Source organism: Colius striatus, chromosome 3, assembly GCF_028858725.1.
Source record: "Colius striatus isolate bColStr4 chromosome 3, bColStr4.1.hap1, whole genome shotgun sequence".
NCBI lineage: Eukaryota > Metazoa > Chordata > Aves > Coliiformes > Coliidae > Colius > Colius striatus.
This window is the reverse complement of record NC_084761.1, coordinates 9,885,855-9,904,335: the sequence shown is the minus strand read 5'-3', so window position 1 is coordinate 9,904,335 and position 18,481 is coordinate 9,885,855. Positions and strand designations below refer to the sequence as shown.

At 38.4% G+C, this 18,481-nt stretch overlaps 1 protein-coding gene across 1 annotated transcript in view; it reads left to right on the top strand.

The window, feature by feature from the left end:
- DNAH3 (dynein axonemal heavy chain 3) overlaps positions 1-18,254 on the top strand; it is a 61,899-nt gene extending 43,645 nt beyond the window's left edge. Inside the window, exons 44-60 of the mRNA XM_061991999.1 lie at positions 63-219; positions 1,124-1,267; positions 2,200-2,866; positions 2,978-3,143; positions 3,447-3,663; positions 4,562-4,744; positions 5,617-5,815; positions 6,533-8,674; positions 9,574-9,799; positions 10,269-10,513; positions 11,882-11,998; positions 13,041-13,195; positions 13,976-14,143; positions 15,453-15,595; positions 16,177-16,381; positions 17,567-17,704; positions 17,883-18,254. Of these exons, the coding sequence (XP_061847983.1) occupies positions 63-219; positions 1,124-1,267; positions 2,200-2,866; positions 2,978-3,143; positions 3,447-3,663; positions 4,562-4,744; positions 5,617-5,815; positions 6,533-8,674; positions 9,574-9,799; positions 10,269-10,513; positions 11,882-11,998; positions 13,041-13,195; positions 13,976-14,143; positions 15,453-15,595; positions 16,177-16,381; positions 17,567-17,704; positions 17,883-18,236 (5,626 nt within the window). The 3' untranslated portion in view covers positions 18,237-18,254. The remainder of the gene's footprint in view (positions 1-62; positions 220-1,123; positions 1,268-2,199; positions 2,867-2,977; positions 3,144-3,446; positions 3,664-4,561; positions 4,745-5,616; positions 5,816-6,532; positions 8,675-9,573; positions 9,800-10,268; positions 10,514-11,881; positions 11,999-13,040; positions 13,196-13,975; positions 14,144-15,452; positions 15,596-16,176; positions 16,382-17,566; positions 17,705-17,882) is intronic.
- Positions 18,255-18,481: the final 227 nt, after the last annotated feature.

Genomic DNA, 18,481 nt, shown 5'->3' with positions numbered 1-18,481 from the left:
GTCATCTTTCCCCTTGCAATTTATCTGCAGAAGTTAAAACTGCATCTCTTTTCTTTCTTAAGGCTGGGTAAGGTGATGGTCCAAGCAACAATGGTGATTTATAAAATGGCTGTTGATAATTTTCTCCCAACTCCTTCAAAATCCCACTACGTCTTTAATCTACGGGACTTTTCCAGGGTTATTAAAGGAGTGCTCCTCTGTCCAAACACTCATTTGCAGGTAAGTTGTAGTTTAGTTATGTTGCTGTAAGAAAGAACAGCAAATGAAAAGAAAGAGTAAAGAAAAAGTGAATTATTTTTATAATACCAGTAAGTAAACACCTCAAAATACATGAATTGTGATTTCAGTAGACTCACAAGGTTTCAACTCGTATTATTTACTTTCTGTCTATTTCTGAAGGAGATAACTGTCATTTTTGCTAATACTCTTTACATATGTTACAGTTAGCCAATCTGTCAAGGCCTCTACATCAAGTCAAACAATCACTTCTCTTGAACTTGCAAACTAAATACACAAAAGAAACAAGTATGGGAAAAGACCAGCATCTGTCTTTTACAAATGGCAAGCTCAGCAATGAACAGGACTGAATGATTTTGCCTGTTGTCACAAACCGCAAATGAATACTGATAGATGTATATGGCTCTCATCCTTCTGCCTTTTTGATCCATGTTCACCAAAATGTCAGGTTAAATGAGTGTTAAAAGTTTATTTCTGTTGGAGAAATGTTTTTGGCACAGAAACAGAACAAAACAGCTACAAGCTATTCAGGTGAAAACCTAGCCAGGAACAGTTGAGCAGGGCTTGGGTTAGAGCCCGTGAGCCATGTCTTTGTAAGTTTTATTCTTTACTTTACATTGGAAAGGTGAGGAGACTTTATAGAGAAAAACACTTTGACATTAGTGTCCCAGTTTGTATTGGCAGGAAGGATAAGATGGTAACTAAGTGGGGAAGTCAGTTAAATTAGCACATGCTGAGCCATGTGACGTGTGGCTTGGAATGGAAAGATTCCCACTGAGTTTAGTACAAGATATAACAGGATCCAGATGGACATTTCTATCTTTTTGTTTTTCAACAAATCCTGTCTGAGCTACGTTTGCCTATTTTCTTGTATTTACATTTTCAGGATGGAGATAAGTTGATCAGACTTTGGATTCATGAGATTTACCGAGTTTTCTATGATCGCTTAGTTGATGAGGAGGACAGGAAGGTTTTCTTTCAGATGGTACAAGAGACCACATCAAATAGCTTCAAGCAGAGCTTTAATAAGGTATTTTTGGGTAATGTGCTGGGACCAAGAATGAGACTGATGCATTTTCAGAAATACTTAAAACATTGAGATTACATTAGTATTGGACACATTTTGAATGATTTATGTCAGTGCATTTAAAAATGATGAATAGTCTTTTATTCAGTATTGAGTATTCTAGGTAGTCAAGACAAATTATTTCACATCAGAACGATTCATAACTTCAAAAGGACTCTATATTGGTTCAGAGGACTATATGGAATAAATGTCTTACACAATATTTTCTGTGCTTTTGCTTAAGGTAGTATTTGAATGAGCCAATGGAATTAGTGGGTACTTTTCACAACTTTGGGAACTTATCCTATATTTAACAGCAAAAATCTCTCTGAAGTATGCATTTGTGAAAACTTGCATGTCATCCTACAGCATATTCCCCATTTAGGTGTTTGTGTGTGTGTGTGTATGTGGCTTTTTTCCCCAGACTAAGGTAATAACTAGAATAGCTGGAAAACAGTGCTTCCCACAGTATTATAATAGTTCTTATCTACATAGTAATGAGGAGACTGGGAGGGGTTCTCATTCATATTTACAAATATCTCAATGGTGGATGTCAGGAGGTTGGGGCAGCACTTCGTTGTATCCAGCAAGGGGTAATGGAAAGAAGCTGGAACACAAAAAGTTCTGTTTAAGCATAAGGAAATCCTATCTCAGTGTGAAGTGAGGTAGCCCTGGCACAGACTGCCCAGGGAGGGTGTGGAGGCTCCTTCTCTGGAGGTCTTCAAAACCCACCTGGATGTGTTCCTGTGTGACTTGATCTAAGTGGATCTGCTTTGGTTAAGGGGGTTAGACTAGATGATCTCTAAAGGTCCCTTCCAAGCCCTACCATTCTGTGATTCTATGACTTTAAGGAAAGTAGTTTTCTAAGAGTTTGACTTTTTTTGTATTTTCCCTAGGTACTGAGTCATCTCTCACCTACTGGAGAAATCTCTGATGATGACATTCGCAGCCTGTTCTTTGGAGACTATTTGAAGCCTGACAGTAATATAAAAGTGTATGATGAAATCACAGACTTACACCAACTAACAACAGTCATGGAATACTACCTTGAGGAATACAACAATATCAGCAAAGCACCCATGTCCTTAGTCATGTTCAAGTTTGCTATTGAGCATATCTCAAGGATATGCAGGGTACTGAAACAGGATAATGGACACCTGTTGTTGGTGGGGGTTGGTGGAAGTGGTCGACAAAGTGCTACCAAGCTTGCCACCTACATGAATGGCTTTGAACTCTTTCAAATTGAAATTAAGAGGTCTTATGGAATCAACGAATGGAAAGATGATGTTAAACGAGTCATGCTGAAAGCAGGTGTCGATAACAAGAATGTGTCCTTTTTGTTCTGTGATAATCAAATAAAGGATGAAGCATTTGTGGAAGATATCAACATGCTTTTAAACACTGGTGATGTGCCTAATATCTTTGCAACAGATGAGAAAGCTGACATTGTTGAGAAAATGCAAGGTGCAGCAAGGATGGAGAACAGGAAAATTGAAGCCACTCCCCTTGCTATGTACAATTTCTTTATTGAGAGGGTGAAGAAAAATTTGCATATTGTCTTAGGTCTGTATACAATGTGTTAATTCTTAGAATAGCTTTTCTTAAGCTTAGTTCTTTTTCTTGCTTACTAATTGCAGGCAAACTTAGGTAACAACTGGGATTTTTTTTTTCCAGCCATGAGTCCTATTGGAGATGCATTTCGAAATCGATTACGGATGTTCCCTTCACTGATAAACTGCTGCACCATTGATTGGTTCCAAACCTGGCCTACAGATGCTTTGGAAATGGTTGCTAACAAGTTTTTGGAGGACGTTGAACTTGAAGATGATATTAGAAAAGAGTATGAGTTTATCTATCAAGAAGCATATGAAGCAAATGCTTGTTCCCCTCCCAAAATACTTGATCATGAAACCGCCCTTGTAAATTGACAAAGCTAAGCCACCTCTGGGATTGCAGTGCAGGTCAAAGATATCAAAGATACCTAGATGCATGTATCTCATGTTTCAGGCTACTCTTCAAAAGGAGTCTAATATTTTTTACAATCAAAAAGCCATTCTGCCTTCACTAACATAATTCCGTAAGCTTAGGTTAATTTCCTCATCATTTACATGAAGACATAGTAATGTGGACAATTTTTTTCTAGGGTTGTGTCAATGTGCAAATATTTCCAAGAAAGTGTGAGAGAGCTGTCCATCAGCTATTACACTACACTGCGAAGACACAATTATGTGACACCAACTTCATACCTGGAGTTAATTCTTACGTTCAAGACTCTGCTGAACAGAAAAAGGCAAGAAGTTGACATGATGAGAACTCGTTATCTTATGGGACTTCAAAAACTTGACTTTGCATCTTCACAAGTAAGTTCCAGGTGAAAACACTGAATATGTGCCATACTTTAGATTGGAGTCTGTATAAACTGATTAAAACCTTTAAAAAGAAAACTTATTCAATTCCTTCTTTGCTATATTTGTGATGCTATTGATCATTTTCTATAGAAAGCCATTAGGAAAAGTTAGATTGGTGTTTGGATAATAATAGAAACAGCACTTAATAGAAAGCTAAATGAAATTGATGGCATCCATTAAATGTTGAAGGAATAAACCTTACAAGTTCCATTATTTTGTCAAAGCCTGATATGGAGAATCCATGCCTCAGCATCCTAGAACCCATTACCTAAGGGAGAAGTTGAAGAATGTTGTAAGACAACAATAAACATTAATTCCTGAGTAGATTTCCAGTAGGAAAACTGATCAAGTTCTAGGTGAATAACCTCCTTTTTTCAACCTATGTTAACTTTCCAAGATGCAAGATAAAGAGGATTCCAGACACTGGCTGGATGAAGAAGAATATCTGGTTTTCAGCCATATTGCTCTCACTAGCTCTGTGTTTCCTTCCAAGGTTTTTTTGGGTTTTATTTTCCACCTGTGCAATGAAGGATTATTTTGGAGTTCCTTAAACTGAAAACTGACCATGAAGAAAAAAATACAATTAATCAATTTATGTCTCATTAGTGAAATTAAGTGGATCATAAAAAAGCAAGTGTATTGCATGGATGATTAAAAAAACCCTCTTCAATTACATAAAACAGCTCTTAATAAAAAAAAGCTAGAGAACTATTTTAATAATTATTAATCTCAAATGTCCCTTTTTAGAGTGTATGAATATTGTGTCTCTCATTTTAATTCCTAACACATCGAGAGGTGAAATGCACTCAATACTTACATTTTTTTCTTGATTTGCTGTCCTGTTGATCAGGTTGCAGAGATGCAGAAGGAACTGACAGCCCTTCAGCCTGAACTGATTCAGACTTCTGCAGAAACAGAAAAAATGATGATCCAGATTGAAAAGGAAACAACTGAGGTAGATGCAAAGAAGGAACTAGTGTCAGCAGATGAAAAAGAGGCTAATGAAGCAGCAGCTGTTGCTAAAGCTATTAAGGTAGAGTACAAGGGCTTGAGCTGAAGCATGATGGGTTCTGAGCTTTTCCAAGTAAATGGGAGTTAAGATAACTTGTTAATGGTAAAATCCAAGCTCTCAAAGTAACAAAGTTGCAAGAGATGATGAATGATGTGTGCCTAATACAAACAGTGAATTTTGGCTGTTGGGAGTATCACTGTATCTCACAGTACCACATAGCTTCCCTTTCTAATTCACATCCCAAAACCTGTATAGCCTTTATTTCTATACTAATATATTCTTATTCTCAACAGATTGAGTGATGAGCTTCCAGGCACAAACACAGGTTGTTTACAGTTAACTGAGGTCATCTGGCGTGGCACTGCACAGAGCGCTGTTAGGTGTAACCTAAGAGATACTTGCCATGGCCACCCATCTGTAGCACAGAATTCCTCATGGGGAGCTGCAGGATTCCTCAGCATTTTTTTTGTAACTAGTTGGAAATGTCAGTGATAGATAATTATTGAGATTTGGGTACATGATAAAGAATTTAAGATACACAGAATATATTTTTAACCTGATGAGCACTGGAAGATTTAACTAAGAGAAACCCTGTCTAACCTGTATTTGAATTCTTCTTGTCTGACTTTGATCTTGAAAGCTTGTCTGTCTTTTTCAGCTATGAGTTCAGCTTATGGAAGTTATTAATTTCTTTACAAACCTTCCCTTTTTAAACTGTGCAGACAAATTGTGAAAGTCGTTTTTCCTCCAAGAAACACAATGTTGTGAAGAGTCTTTTTCTTAGGTACTTGCAAGCAGAAAAGGTTCTCTGAAGCTGTGCTGTAGTGGGATGATCAGGTTGCAGACCTGGTATTGTATGAAGATTTACAGGCTTCTGCTCAATGTCTTAACAGGATGAATGTGAAGGTGACCTTGCTGAGGCCATGCCAGCTTTGGAGGCAGCACTTGCAGCTCTTGATACCCTGAATCCTTCAGACATCTCACTTGTGAAAGCCATGCAGAATCCACCTGGTCCTGTTAAGCTTGTCATGGAGAGTATCTGTGTCATGAGGGGAACTAAACCAGAGAGAAAGCCTGATCCAAGTGGCAGTGGTAATGATGTGGCATTTGTTCACCTTGCCTTGAGAATGCTTGAGATACTGTTGTATTTGTGAAGTACAGAGTGCTTCTGGCATGAATGCAGCCATGTGCATTTTGCTAGCAATGACTTATAACTACACCGAACAGCTAAGAGCTCCTTTGGCTATTGTAACATACTGCCCTTGTTTGACACTGTTGTACAAACTTTGTAAATATTATCCCAGTCACCAGCACAAAGTGTCTCTTCAACTTGCTTTGACCCAATCTTGAAATTGCCTTGGCTGGAGGGACTCTGGGAGCTGGAGGTGTGCTGTGCACCATTCCACCTGGACTTTCCACTTTAATCCCCAACACCAAACTTTATCAGTTATGCTGGGAGATAGAATTCTAGCTAGAACTCTGCCACAGATAATTACTCTAACGAGCTAATAGTAACTGATTTATCTAATAAACTATGCTAATAAAGACTGTATAGTAATTTGTTCCCCTTATTTCGCTTGGCTGATTTAGAATTAATGTGTAATTAATAAAGATGACATAGGTTAACAATGCTGAAATTCGTATCTGAATTTCCTTAGGTAATGATCTTCCCAAACTAATTAACAGTGGTTGCATAGTAAAATTCTGTTGAAAAATCATTAATGTTAATCCTTCATATTATGTTTCAAGTATTTTTTTTTCAGTTTGAACATGCATTTAAGCCTGATTTTAGTATTATTTGCAATATAGGTAAAATGATAGAAGACTATTGGGGCCCATCTAGAAAAATACTTGGAGATCTGAAATTCCTCGAGAGCTTAAAGACATACGACAAGGACAACATTCCTCCTGCTGTAATGAAGAGAATTAGAGAGAAGTTTATTGATCATCCAGATTTTCAGCCTAGTGTCATCAAAAATGTCTCATCTGCCTGTGAAGGACTGTGCAAGTGGGTGCGAGCTATGGAGGTGTACGACCGAGTTGCAAAAGTGGTTGCCCCAAAGCGCGAACGCCTGAGAGAAGCAGAGGGATTACTGAGCGTGCAGATGCAGAAGCTGGAAACAAAACAAGCAGAACTGAAGGAGGTGGTTGATCGTCTCCAAGCTTTGAATGATGAATTTGAAAGCATGAACGACCGGAAAAGAGAATTAGAAAATAATATTGAACTTTGCTCGCAAAAGCTTGTGAGAGCTGAACAGTTAATCAGTGGCCTGGGCGGAGAGAAAGATCGGTGGACGGAAGCTGCACGATTATTGGGAATCCAGTACATAGACCTTATAGGAGATGTATTATTATCATCAGGAACTGTGGCTTATTTGGGAGCCTTTACTGTAGATTACCGTCTAAAATGTCAAAAGCAGTGGCAGGTCCTGTGCAAGGAAAAAAACATACCGTGCTCCAGTGATTTCAGCTTAAGTAATACATTAGGGGATCCGGTCAAAATCCGTGCGTGGCAGATTGCTGGATTGCCGGTTGATTCTTTTTCCATTGACAATGGTGTAATTGTTTCTAACTCAAGAAGGTGGGCTTTAATGATAGATCCTCAAAGGCAAGCTAACAAGTGGGTAAAAAATATGGAGAAAACTAACAGGCTGTCAGTTATCAAATTATCTGACACGCATTATGTGAGGACGTTAGAAAATGCTATTCAGCTTGGAACACCAGTTCTGCTAGAAGATATTGGTGAAGAACTAGATGCTTTCATAGAACCCATTTTGTTAAAGCTAACTTTCAAACAACAAGGAGTAGAATACATGAAATTAGGGGAAAATATAATTGAATATTCCAGAGATTTCAGGTTTTACATAACAACCCGCTTAAGAAATCCTCATTATCTTCCTGAAGTGGCTGTGAAAGTTTGTCTGCTCAACTTCATGATTACACCTTTGGGTCTTCAGGATCAACTTCTTGGAATTGTAGCTGCAGAAGAAAAGCCTGAGCTAGAAGAAAAGAAAAATAAACTGATCATAGAAAGTGCAGCCAACAAGAAACAACTAAAGGAAATAGAAGATAAAATCCTGGAGATCCTTTCTCATTCAGAAGGAAACATCTTAGAAGATGAAACAGCGATTAATATTTTGTCCTCATCCAAAGAGTTATCTGAAGAAATCTCTGAAAAGCAAAAGATTTCCTCTGCAACTGAGATGCAAATTGATTCTACTCGAATGGGGTATAAGCCAGTTGCCGTTCACTCAGCTGTTGTCTTCTTCTGCATCTCTGACCTGGCAAACATTGAACCTATGTACCAGTATTCATTAATTTGGTTCATTAACTTGTATGTTCAATCTATTGCTAAAAGCAAAAAGAGTGAAGATCTAGAAGAGAGAATTAAAAATATAACTGAGCATTTCACAATAAGCATCTATAACAATGTCTGTCGTTCATTGTTTGAAAAGGACAAGCTGTTATTCTCCTTGCTTCTGACTGTAGGCATTATGAAGGGAAAGGACCAAATAGATGATGAGGTGTGGCGTTTCCTGCTGACTGGAGGTGTTGCTCTTGATAATCCTCACCCCAATCCAGCTCCAGATTGGCTATCTGACAAATCATGGGCTGAACTCGTACGTGCATCTAGTCTGACAAACCTCCAAGGACTAATGGAACATGTAAGAGACAATTTTTCAAAGTGGAAACTAATATATGACTCTGTAAGACCCCATGAAGAGGCCTTCCCAGACAGGTGGAGCACACTGGTGGGGTTACATCGCATGGTCATTCTCAGATGTTTGAGACCTGACAAAGTTATTCCGGCAGTGCAGGAGTTCATTGTGAAAAACATGGGAAGAACGTTTATTGAACCACCTACTTTTGATCTTGGAAGAAGTTACAGTGACTCAAATTGCTGTACCCCGTTGATTTTTGTATTATCACCAGGTGCTGATCCTATGGCAGGTGAGATTAGTATTTAAAGAACCCTTTTTTCATCTGGTTAAATGTCACAGAGTGTGACTAAACTGATAATAGCACAAGCCCCTTAATTCAATCTTTGAAGTGTCGTTAAAGTACAATACAACAATGATGGAATATCAAACATTTGCATCTGTCCATTTATAAACAGGGAAAGTAAAATTGCTAGAGGGTGGAATGAATGTAGTGCTGATGAAATGTCTAGATCTCTGAGCAGCAATTTACGAATCAAACATCTTGTAACATCCAGACCAGTTAATAATTTAAGCTTGAGTTACAATTCTTTCAGTGGGTGTTTGAGACTTGCCCCAGTCTTTGTTGCAACCCCTCCTCCAGAAAGTTTCCTCCCCTGCAGTTACTAATTAAATGGTGTATATGACCACACTTAAAACCACATCTGTTAAATGTCCTTTAAAAAAATAACCACCCAGATTATTTTTAAACCTGTTTTTCTGCCAAAAGAATTGTAATATGGAGCCTTGCCTTAAGCATGTATTTCCAGGAGGTGCTGGTTTGATGGCAAAGTTGGAGGGTTATTTTTAACTAGATCTAAAGATCCAATGTACAGCTCATCCCCCTACAAACAGAGAGAGAGGAGAGCTCTAGAGCAGGCTGAGACTGAGCACTCAGAGTTAAAGGAGAGGACAGGCATCTAACCAGGATAGTTTTCTGTTTGGGTACTTCTGGTTTTACTTTATACACCTAAATTTTAGTGTATGCCTCAGAAACACAATGATACAACATTTACTACATCTTTCTGGCTTGTGGTGGTGATTTTTTTGTTGACTTTTGCCCCTTCAATTACTTTTTGCATTATAAAAATGATGAACATAGAGCTACTTTCTAATAGACTTTGTTTGCACGTATGAAACTTGTCATCATAGGTTTGCTAAAATTTGCTGATGACATTGGCATGGGAGGCACAAGCATTCAAACTATTTCACTTGGACAGGGCCAGGGCCCAATAGCAGCGAAAATGATTTATCAGGCTACTACTAATGGAACCTGGGTAGTGCTACAAAACTGCCATCTTGCAACTAGCTGGATGCCTGCTTTGGAAAAAATCTGTGAGGAAGTTATGGTGCCTGAGAATACCAATGATAATTTCAGGTAGGAGTTTTAATATTGTGCTCTTGTTAATGGGAGCATTTCTTGTTTGCTGAAGACATTGGTAAAAAGAAATGAAATTAATTTTGTGTGAACAAGTGGGGGTTATACTCCTATCTTTCATGTGCAGTGAATTAGGATGTCATCTTTTCTACCTGTCAATATAATCTATTTTATGCCTCAATGTAATCTACCTTATACCTACATTTTCATAGAATCATAGAATGGTAGGGGTTGGAAGGGACCTTTAGTGATCATCTAGTCCAAGCCCCCTGCCAAAGCAGGTCCACCTAGATCAGGTTGCACAGGAACATGTCCAGGCATGTTAATGGAGTTATGGTTAAGCTAGTAATAAAACTTACTCTTCTGCAGTTCAATATTGAGAGTTAATCAATATTGTTGATTTATCAATAGTGAGGATTTATCAATATTGAGAATTTTTTGATAATGTGCTTTTTAACATTCTTTTCAGGTTATGGTTAACTAGTTATCCATCAGAAAAGTTTCCTGTCAGTATCCTCCAGAATGGCATCAAAATGACAAACGAGCCTCCAAAAGGAGTTAGAGTGAACCTTCTTCAGTCGTACCTTAATGACCCCATCTCCGACCCTGTGTTCTTTAGCAGTTGCCAAAAGCCAGAAATGTGGCAAAAACTGCTGTTTGGCCTTTGCTTTTTCCATGCTATTGTGCAGGAAAGGAGAAACTTTGGCCCACTGGGTAAGTTATTTTGCAGGTTGTTTCAAAATGATTAGCAGTTTTGAAATGTGGTATTGGAGCCTTTCTGTAAGAAGGCAGTATTTGTTGTTAGCAATATTACAAGAGTGCAATTTGTATTGCACAGAAAATAATAAAGTTTAAAAGCCGTTATTTGCAGGCAAAACTGCTCTTGAAGCTACTAAAAGCATTACCCTGAGGAAGGACTAGAAAGTACCAGTTTTCCAAGTAACTATATTATACTGTAGTTACATTAAATTATAGCTTACTCAATTATGAATTTATGACTTTAGTTCTTGCTAACCATAAAATCCAGTTCCATTGCAAATTTCTGTAATTAAAGATGTGTCTTCTTCAATTCTGCTTTTATTGTTAATGTGCATAGTGTTTTTAACCAAAGTTACTGCATATGTTTACTTGGTATGAACAAATGTGTGCAGTGTTGCTCATAACACAGCAATAGATTTGTGTTGGTAAGATTTGTGCTTCAGCCCTTTCTATATTCTTGAAATATTTAGAAAACTATACAGAATTTCTATATAGAATGTAGAAATGTGTGGAATTATAGATAACTAAATAAAGCTTGTGCTCCTCACTGGTGTAGATGAAGTTCTCAGCTGTCTTTGTCATAACAGGTTACTGTTATGAAATGCTATATTTTGATTGAAAGCCACTGTCCTGATTTTAATAGGCAGCTGCTGAAATAAACACTAGACTGCTGGTATAAAGATGCTCATTCATTGCTTTAAACTGAAAATATATTTTTTGTAATTGACAAAGAGGTCATTTTCAAAAGCAACATGTACTGCTTGCAGTGACCAGCTGTCTGGGGGAAGAAGGATAGCTGCAGCAACAGCTCTATTTTTTGGTTTGCTCTATGGTACAGATTTTCTGAAGGATTCTCTTATCTAGAGTGTGCTCCTGTCTGTTGTTTGGGGTTTTTTATTGTACTATTACTCTGAATGTTGTATAGAAACAGCATTAATAGATGGGCAGACTGATTAAATATTAAAATCAATCCATGTTCTCATCATCTCCTGATTGCAACAGATTAGCTGAAAATAGTGTGTCTGTGTTCTGTTTAAAGTAAAATATAATTTTTCAGGAGTGTGTGATGCCAAAATGCCTGTGTTTATGTTTTAATTATCTAGAATGATGGTAATAATGCCTTAGGATACAATATTGTTATGGAGCTGTATTGTCTCTTATGCAATAAACTGCGCGGTGAATAAACTGCAAGGCTGCTTCTAGGTACTGGCAGCTGTTATCTTCAGCTCTGCAGTAGAAGTATAGGACCAATGCCATAATTTCCCAACCATGATTCCCAGTGCACTGCACCATTGCCCTGTCTATCATTTCTGAATTGAACAGGTTGGAATATTCCATATGAGTTCAATGAATCTGACCTCAGAATCAGTATGCGACAGATCCAGATGTTTCTGAATGAATATGAGGAAATCCCATTTGAAGCTCTGACATACCTAACAGGTACAAGCATTATACCCTCTAACATGTGTTGACATTACCAGGCACTTTCAGCTGGTACAGTGATAAACTGATGCATTCTTGACAAATTAAGTGGTTTCCATTCTGGTTTATTTTCTTGGCCTTCCACATAAAGACAAGTTGGATCCCCAACCCTCAGATGTCATTGCTATCTTGGCTCATGTATAGCTAGAATTGCTATTGGTCCATCAAACCTCCTGGTCTTTGTTTCATATATGTTAACTAAAAACATCAATGACCTCTGTTACACCTCAGCTGATCAATGTGATCCTGACACTGTAAGCACTGGCAGTTTACCAGAGGATGTGATAATACTCATCAGTCTGAAGGAGCAGGTGTGGCCCTGCTTTGTTGCTCACTTTGTTGCTGTGGCTATTCAGTCTTTTTTCTCCAGAAAAAAACCTGCTTCTTAGCACCTCTTTTTGTCATATTACAAAGATTATTCCTGATTTTTGTTATCTTTATGAAAAATTATTTTGAGAGCCAAGATTAAAATGATGACTGTGTGCTGCTTTATGTACTTTATATCAGTGTAAACCTCCCCTCATTGCTTACCCATTAATTAAATCTCTCCAAGCCCTTCTGCACAGGAGTATTGCATGTTTGTGGTTCCTTATTTTCTACTGTATACATAGATAATCAGGTGAAATTTGCATGAAAAGAAGACAAGGATCAGGTCTGTAGCACAGTTTGGATTTTGAGAGTTCTAAAAATTCTTATGAGAATTCCAAGCAAAAGAGCTGTCATTTAGAACATGAGATTATTTCCTATGGCATGAGTAGCAGTTTCCCAGACCAACTCATACTGTTCCTTAAACCTTTCATCATCGAGACACACAAATCTGGCCCATAGTTCCAAAGGTGTTAATGTGCCTAATTTCCATTGAATCAATTGAAATACAGGACCTTTGCAGATCTGGGGCTTTCCAATTTCAACCTATTTGAGCTATACATTATTGCAAAAGAATTTATATTTGTTTATGAACTTTCAGTTTTTCATCCTGGTTTTCTTTGTCCTTCCCCAGGGGAATGTAACTATGGAGGCAGAGTAACAGATGATAAAGACAGGCGTCTTCTCCTGTCCCTTCTTTCCATAGTCTATAGCAAGGACATCCAGCAGGACAAGTATAAGCTGTCAGCTGGAGATGACTACTACATACCACCACATGGTCCATATGAGGTGAGAAGATAGCAGATGTAGATTCAGTCTGAGTTATTGAGAAAACCTTATCTCACTGTACTTGGATATGCTGACTACAACAAACAGAAAACAAAAACATAATATCAGAATGTATCTTATATATGAAGTATGAATCTGGAACTTGTAAAGTCTAGATGTAAAGTACACATACACTTTATCTAACACACCCTAATGGAGATGTAGTGATCAGTTAATATTCTGATGTTTGTTGATGCAAACAGCCAACCCTGTGCAGGTTTCCAGTACAGTCCTAGAAAGCTAATGGGGGTCAGGCTTCAGGACTTTAGAGGGTACTTCTGTACCTTCTTGCAACTTCTTTTGCTTTGAAAGCAGCGATTTGGATGAGGAGTACAATGGCTTTCATCTACTCAATTTTCATCCCGCTTTTCCCTTCCAATAACTGCAGAGAGATAAGAAATGTACTCAAATCCCACCTATTTGTGCAGCCTGCATCTGTAGGGGTGATACAGCACGTTACCTTCTCCTGTGACTCCAACCAGCAGTCCTTGTCTATTTCTAATGTACATTCCTCTCACTTCCTTTCTCTTGCTTCTTACATGAGTGTGAAAAAACAACTCCTCAGTGAGTGTTTGAATCATTTCAGACTTTTTTACTTATCTTTGTGGACTGAGTCAAGTCCTTGATGAATTTAACTGGGAACCGATGTGCTTGATTGTAAACAGCAAGTTTCTGTCCAAGTAGGGTTTACTGATCATTTATGAATATAAAGCATTGCCTGATTTCTGGTTTCTTTAACAGTCTTACATTGAATACATACGAAGTTTGCCAATTACAGCACACCCTGAAGTGTTTGGACTTCATGAAAATGCAGACATCACCAAGGATAACCAGGAGACAAACCAACTGTTCTGTGGAGTGCTCCTGACTTTGCCTAGAGAAGCAGGGGGAGGTGGCAAGTCCCCTCAGGTAACTGGGGAAGAAAGATCAACTTGCAGTCTTAGAACAGGTGTCCTTTCCTGTCATGCCCTAGGACTCAGAGTAACCCAACACCTCTTGTCACATCACTGTGGCACTGGGAGTAGATGTGAATGTCCCTGTAGAAAAGCAGACAGATTTGGCACAGAAGAACCTGTAAAGATGGAAGATAGCCTAATGGCTTTGAATTCAAATAGGTTAATACCACACAACCCACCTGGCTGAGTAGAAGTGCAGTTTGAATGTTTCTTTCCCATTTTGTGTTTTAAAATAACAGTGAAGTGCTTTCCTTCAGTCTTGAATTGTAGTTAAAGCACAGTTAACAATCACAGTTGGTAAAGCACCTCAAATCACATCCATCTCTAGGCAATTTCAAAGTGTGACAGTTCATGCCAGTCTACAAATTCTACAAAGGTTTGTGCACTGGCCTGACTTCATGCAGCAGTGGTTGTATGATCTCCTTGTGCCATTCTCCCAGGAGACAGACTCCAGAGTGCCAGGAAATGATATCAAGTCATTTGGCCATGAGGCAAGCAATATAAGCCCATTAGGGGCAGAAGTTGCCATCCTGGTGAAGTCTGTGCTACTAATGGCACTTCCAGGCTGTTCTTATGCATTGAATTCTTGGGTTTTGAGATATGATTTTTCACTTCCCATTGGCTGCTTCAGTTTCTGCAGTCCCAAACACGTGACTGTGTTTGACTTGTGTGGACATGAACCTCTCTGTCATCTACCACTCCATGGGACCTGGTTATGAAAATGCTGGGAATTTCTTTCCTTCAACCTGTCCTGGCAGGTTAGGCCAAATCCATGTCCCTTTGAGACACAGACAAATCACTTTTCAGGCCCCTCAGATTGGACATATTTACTCACAAGTAGATTCCTGAGAAGTGGGATTGATGGAGCCTTATTTCCTGTGAGGTTGTCTAGTGATTGTATTCTCTGATGTCTTCATGAAAATGATGCCTGTCATTTTTGCCACGTTGCATGATTTTTCTCCTCCTTTATTGTGGCAGTAGCAGGATTATGCTTGTCTGTTCTGCTGCTTGTTTCCTTAGAAGTTACCTGAAACCTTTTTGCAAATTAAAAGACATTTAAAATGATTGAGAAGGGAAAAGGAGCAAGCAGACATGTGCAGAGACAGACAGGGTGATGTACAAAGACAGTAAGAGCAAGTAAGACAAAAATGCCTATGTAAATAGAGATAAAATAGAAGATCTATAGTGTTTCGTGGAATTTATTGAATAAAAATAGGTGAAAAAAGAGGAATTCCTCATTCACTGTAAACTTGTGATTTCAGGAAACTGTTGAAGATTTGGCACAAGACATCCTATCCAAATTGCCAAGTGGCTTTGATGTTGAGGAGGTCATGAAATTATACCCAGTACTTTATGAAGAGTCCATGAATACAGTTCTTAGGCAAGAACTAATTCGATTTAACAGGTATGGCTCGGTGTTTTGTGTAGTACTATTAATACTGAAATATGCATTCATCGGTGCTAGCCACTCACAAGCCTTAAAGAGTTATAAGCCTTTCACAATAAATTGTTCTTAACATGATAGATTCTGCTTTGGATGAACCTTTTAAAAAGATTTGAAAGCTGCAGCTGAATACCTGAATATAAAAATAGCGCCTATGTTCTTGGAGTATGAACTTAAATCAGGTTTGAGTTTGTTGTGTTGAGGAAAGGCAGCCTATTTAATTGTTTTTAAGTCATCCCCAGGCCCCAGTATTGACAGCACACCATGTTAATTAATGTTACAGTCTTCAAAGCTCTTGTCACTTGATTTCACTGGTTTAGAATGGGAATTTCTACTATTTTCATTTCTCTCTGTTTTTCTTTGTTTGCTTTTCTGAAGTTAAGTAAGAGTTTTGCTAACTTCAGGTGAGATAAGGAATTTCTGACAGGACATTTGCCATCTTTGATTGGCCCATCATTCACGTTGGATTCACAGATCTTTTGGCAGATAGTAAATAATATGAAGGAAATAATGAGGTGACAATTCCTTTATTTTATCTGAAGGCTTACAGAAGTTGTTCGGAGCAGCCTCATTAATTTAGGCAAAGCCATTAAAGGCCAGGTGTTGATGTCATCTGAACTTGAAGATGTTTTCAACAGCATGCTAATGGGAAAAGTACCATCAATGTGGGCTGCCAAATCCTATCCATCACTGAAGCCTCTGGGAAGTTATGTGTCCGATCTCCTCTGCCGCTTGATCTTCTTCCAGGTATGCTAAAATCAGTTTGACAGATCTAAGGACTCGATAGTTGAAAGTTCAATGGGTGAAGTGTGTATCAGTGTTGTCCTTACAGCTCCAGATTGTGAGCTACTTGTATGTACTCATGACCAAATATGCACTGCATTGACAGCATTGAAATTAGCTGAGCAATGGCTCAGCAGTGTGAGTTGGGAGTATAACCCTTTGGTGTCAATCCAGTGCTGCATTTAGTACTTTCCATACTTCCATTTCTAGAAGATATGTTTTACTTTGCATTGATGTCATAATGATGTCATAAGGACACAGAGGCAGGTGTAAGAATGCTTTAGAAAAAACAGTGTATATTAGGCACTATTACAGTTTATATACCTGACTGCAAATCTCTTGGAAGTTTAATAAGTGACAGCACTTCCACACACTTTTTGAACAAGAAATTCTGTTCTTTACCAACCTTTCCATTATTTACCTTGTATTCTTAGTGCTCTCTTTGCATTTCTTAAAATTTCAGATGCAACTTAAATAGCCAAGGCACTGAGATGTAGTGGAACCCTATACAAGTTGGGAGAAAAAAGCTAGAAAGATTTCTATAAGCAGTAGGTTCCTGTTTGCTGAATCAGAGTACTGGGGGTACACGCTTCCCATGCCTTGGTTTTCCGATGTCCTTGTGATATCCAACAGAAATACTGGCCCAAGATCTCCTTGTCTGGCATCTTTATACTGGAATGATTTCCTTTACTGGTATCTGATGTGTTGCCTCTTGTGAGTGTCGTCACAGCAACTGGTAAAGATACCATGTAAGAAAATTTGGCCATTTTTCATGTTAGGAGATTGACATTTACAAGACTGTCAAAGAGCTTATATTGATAAAAGTGTCCAAATTCAATCATTTTTTTCTGTTACTATCTAGACTTACCAAAATATGCTTACGCTACTTTCTGAAATTTCTATAGCAGTGAGTTCTGTTTGTTTCAGAATGTGTGATTGTTTTCCTCATCATCATAAAAACCTGACTTCTGTAGTGTGTTGTCTCTGAAAAATATAGAACTAATGGTAGTGTCCAGAGGGTCCTATCAAAGTTTAGCACTCATTGTGTTGTTTGGGTGCATCTGAAAAGACGTCTCTGTTCTGGTGAATTGGCACAGTGAAGCCACTAACCTATTTTTTCCTACATTTGTTTTTTCTCCCCACATTCAGGATTGGGTCATCAATGGGCCACCCACAGTCTTTTGGCTTTCAGGATTCTTCTTCACTCAGTCATTTTTGACTGGTGTTTTACAAAACTATGCCAGAAAATACACCATCCCCATTGACCATATTGGGTTTGAATTTGAGGTAAGGCAATGCAGAGAAATGTAGTGTTTCTTGAACAGCTTGAGACACGTTTTGAGGCAGCAAGGAGTAGAATTTGCAAATGGAAAGAAATTTCATTTAAAGAAGCCATTTCAGACTATCACTTAGGAGATTTAACATACTCTGGATCAAAGTAAAATCAATGATTTAATCATTCTAGGTGATGAAAGAGGAGCACACAATGGAGAGAATACCAGAAGATGGGGCTTATGTGAGAGGCCTTTTTTTGGAAGGTGCACGATGGGATAGAGAATCCTTGGTAATTGGAGAATCACTTCCAAAAATCCTTTATGATTCTTTGCCCATAATTTGGCTGAAACCTGGAGAAAGTTCCAAATTTCTTCATAGGAACATTTACTCATGCCCTGTATACAAGACAAGCGCAAGAAGAGGTGTCTTATCCACTACTGGCCACTCAACCAACTACGTTCTCTCAATTGAACTCCCTTCAGACAAGCCACAGAAACACTGGATCAATCGAGGTGTGGCAGCACTCTGCCAGTTAGACGACTGAGAGTACCCAAGCCAAAACACTCCCATTCTGTTATTAAAAGATACACTTTACTCCCCAATGGCTCCACTTTCTTTTTATATCAGGATTTCCTGCAAACTTCAAAGCAGCTCCCAAACTCCTTTTGTTTTTAGCCATTATCAGCCACTAAGCAAGAGTGAGACAAAACAGAGCACTATGAGCTTTATCTTGCAAGAGATCAGAATGAACAGAACTCCCATCAAATTGTGTGCCACTCACTCACATCA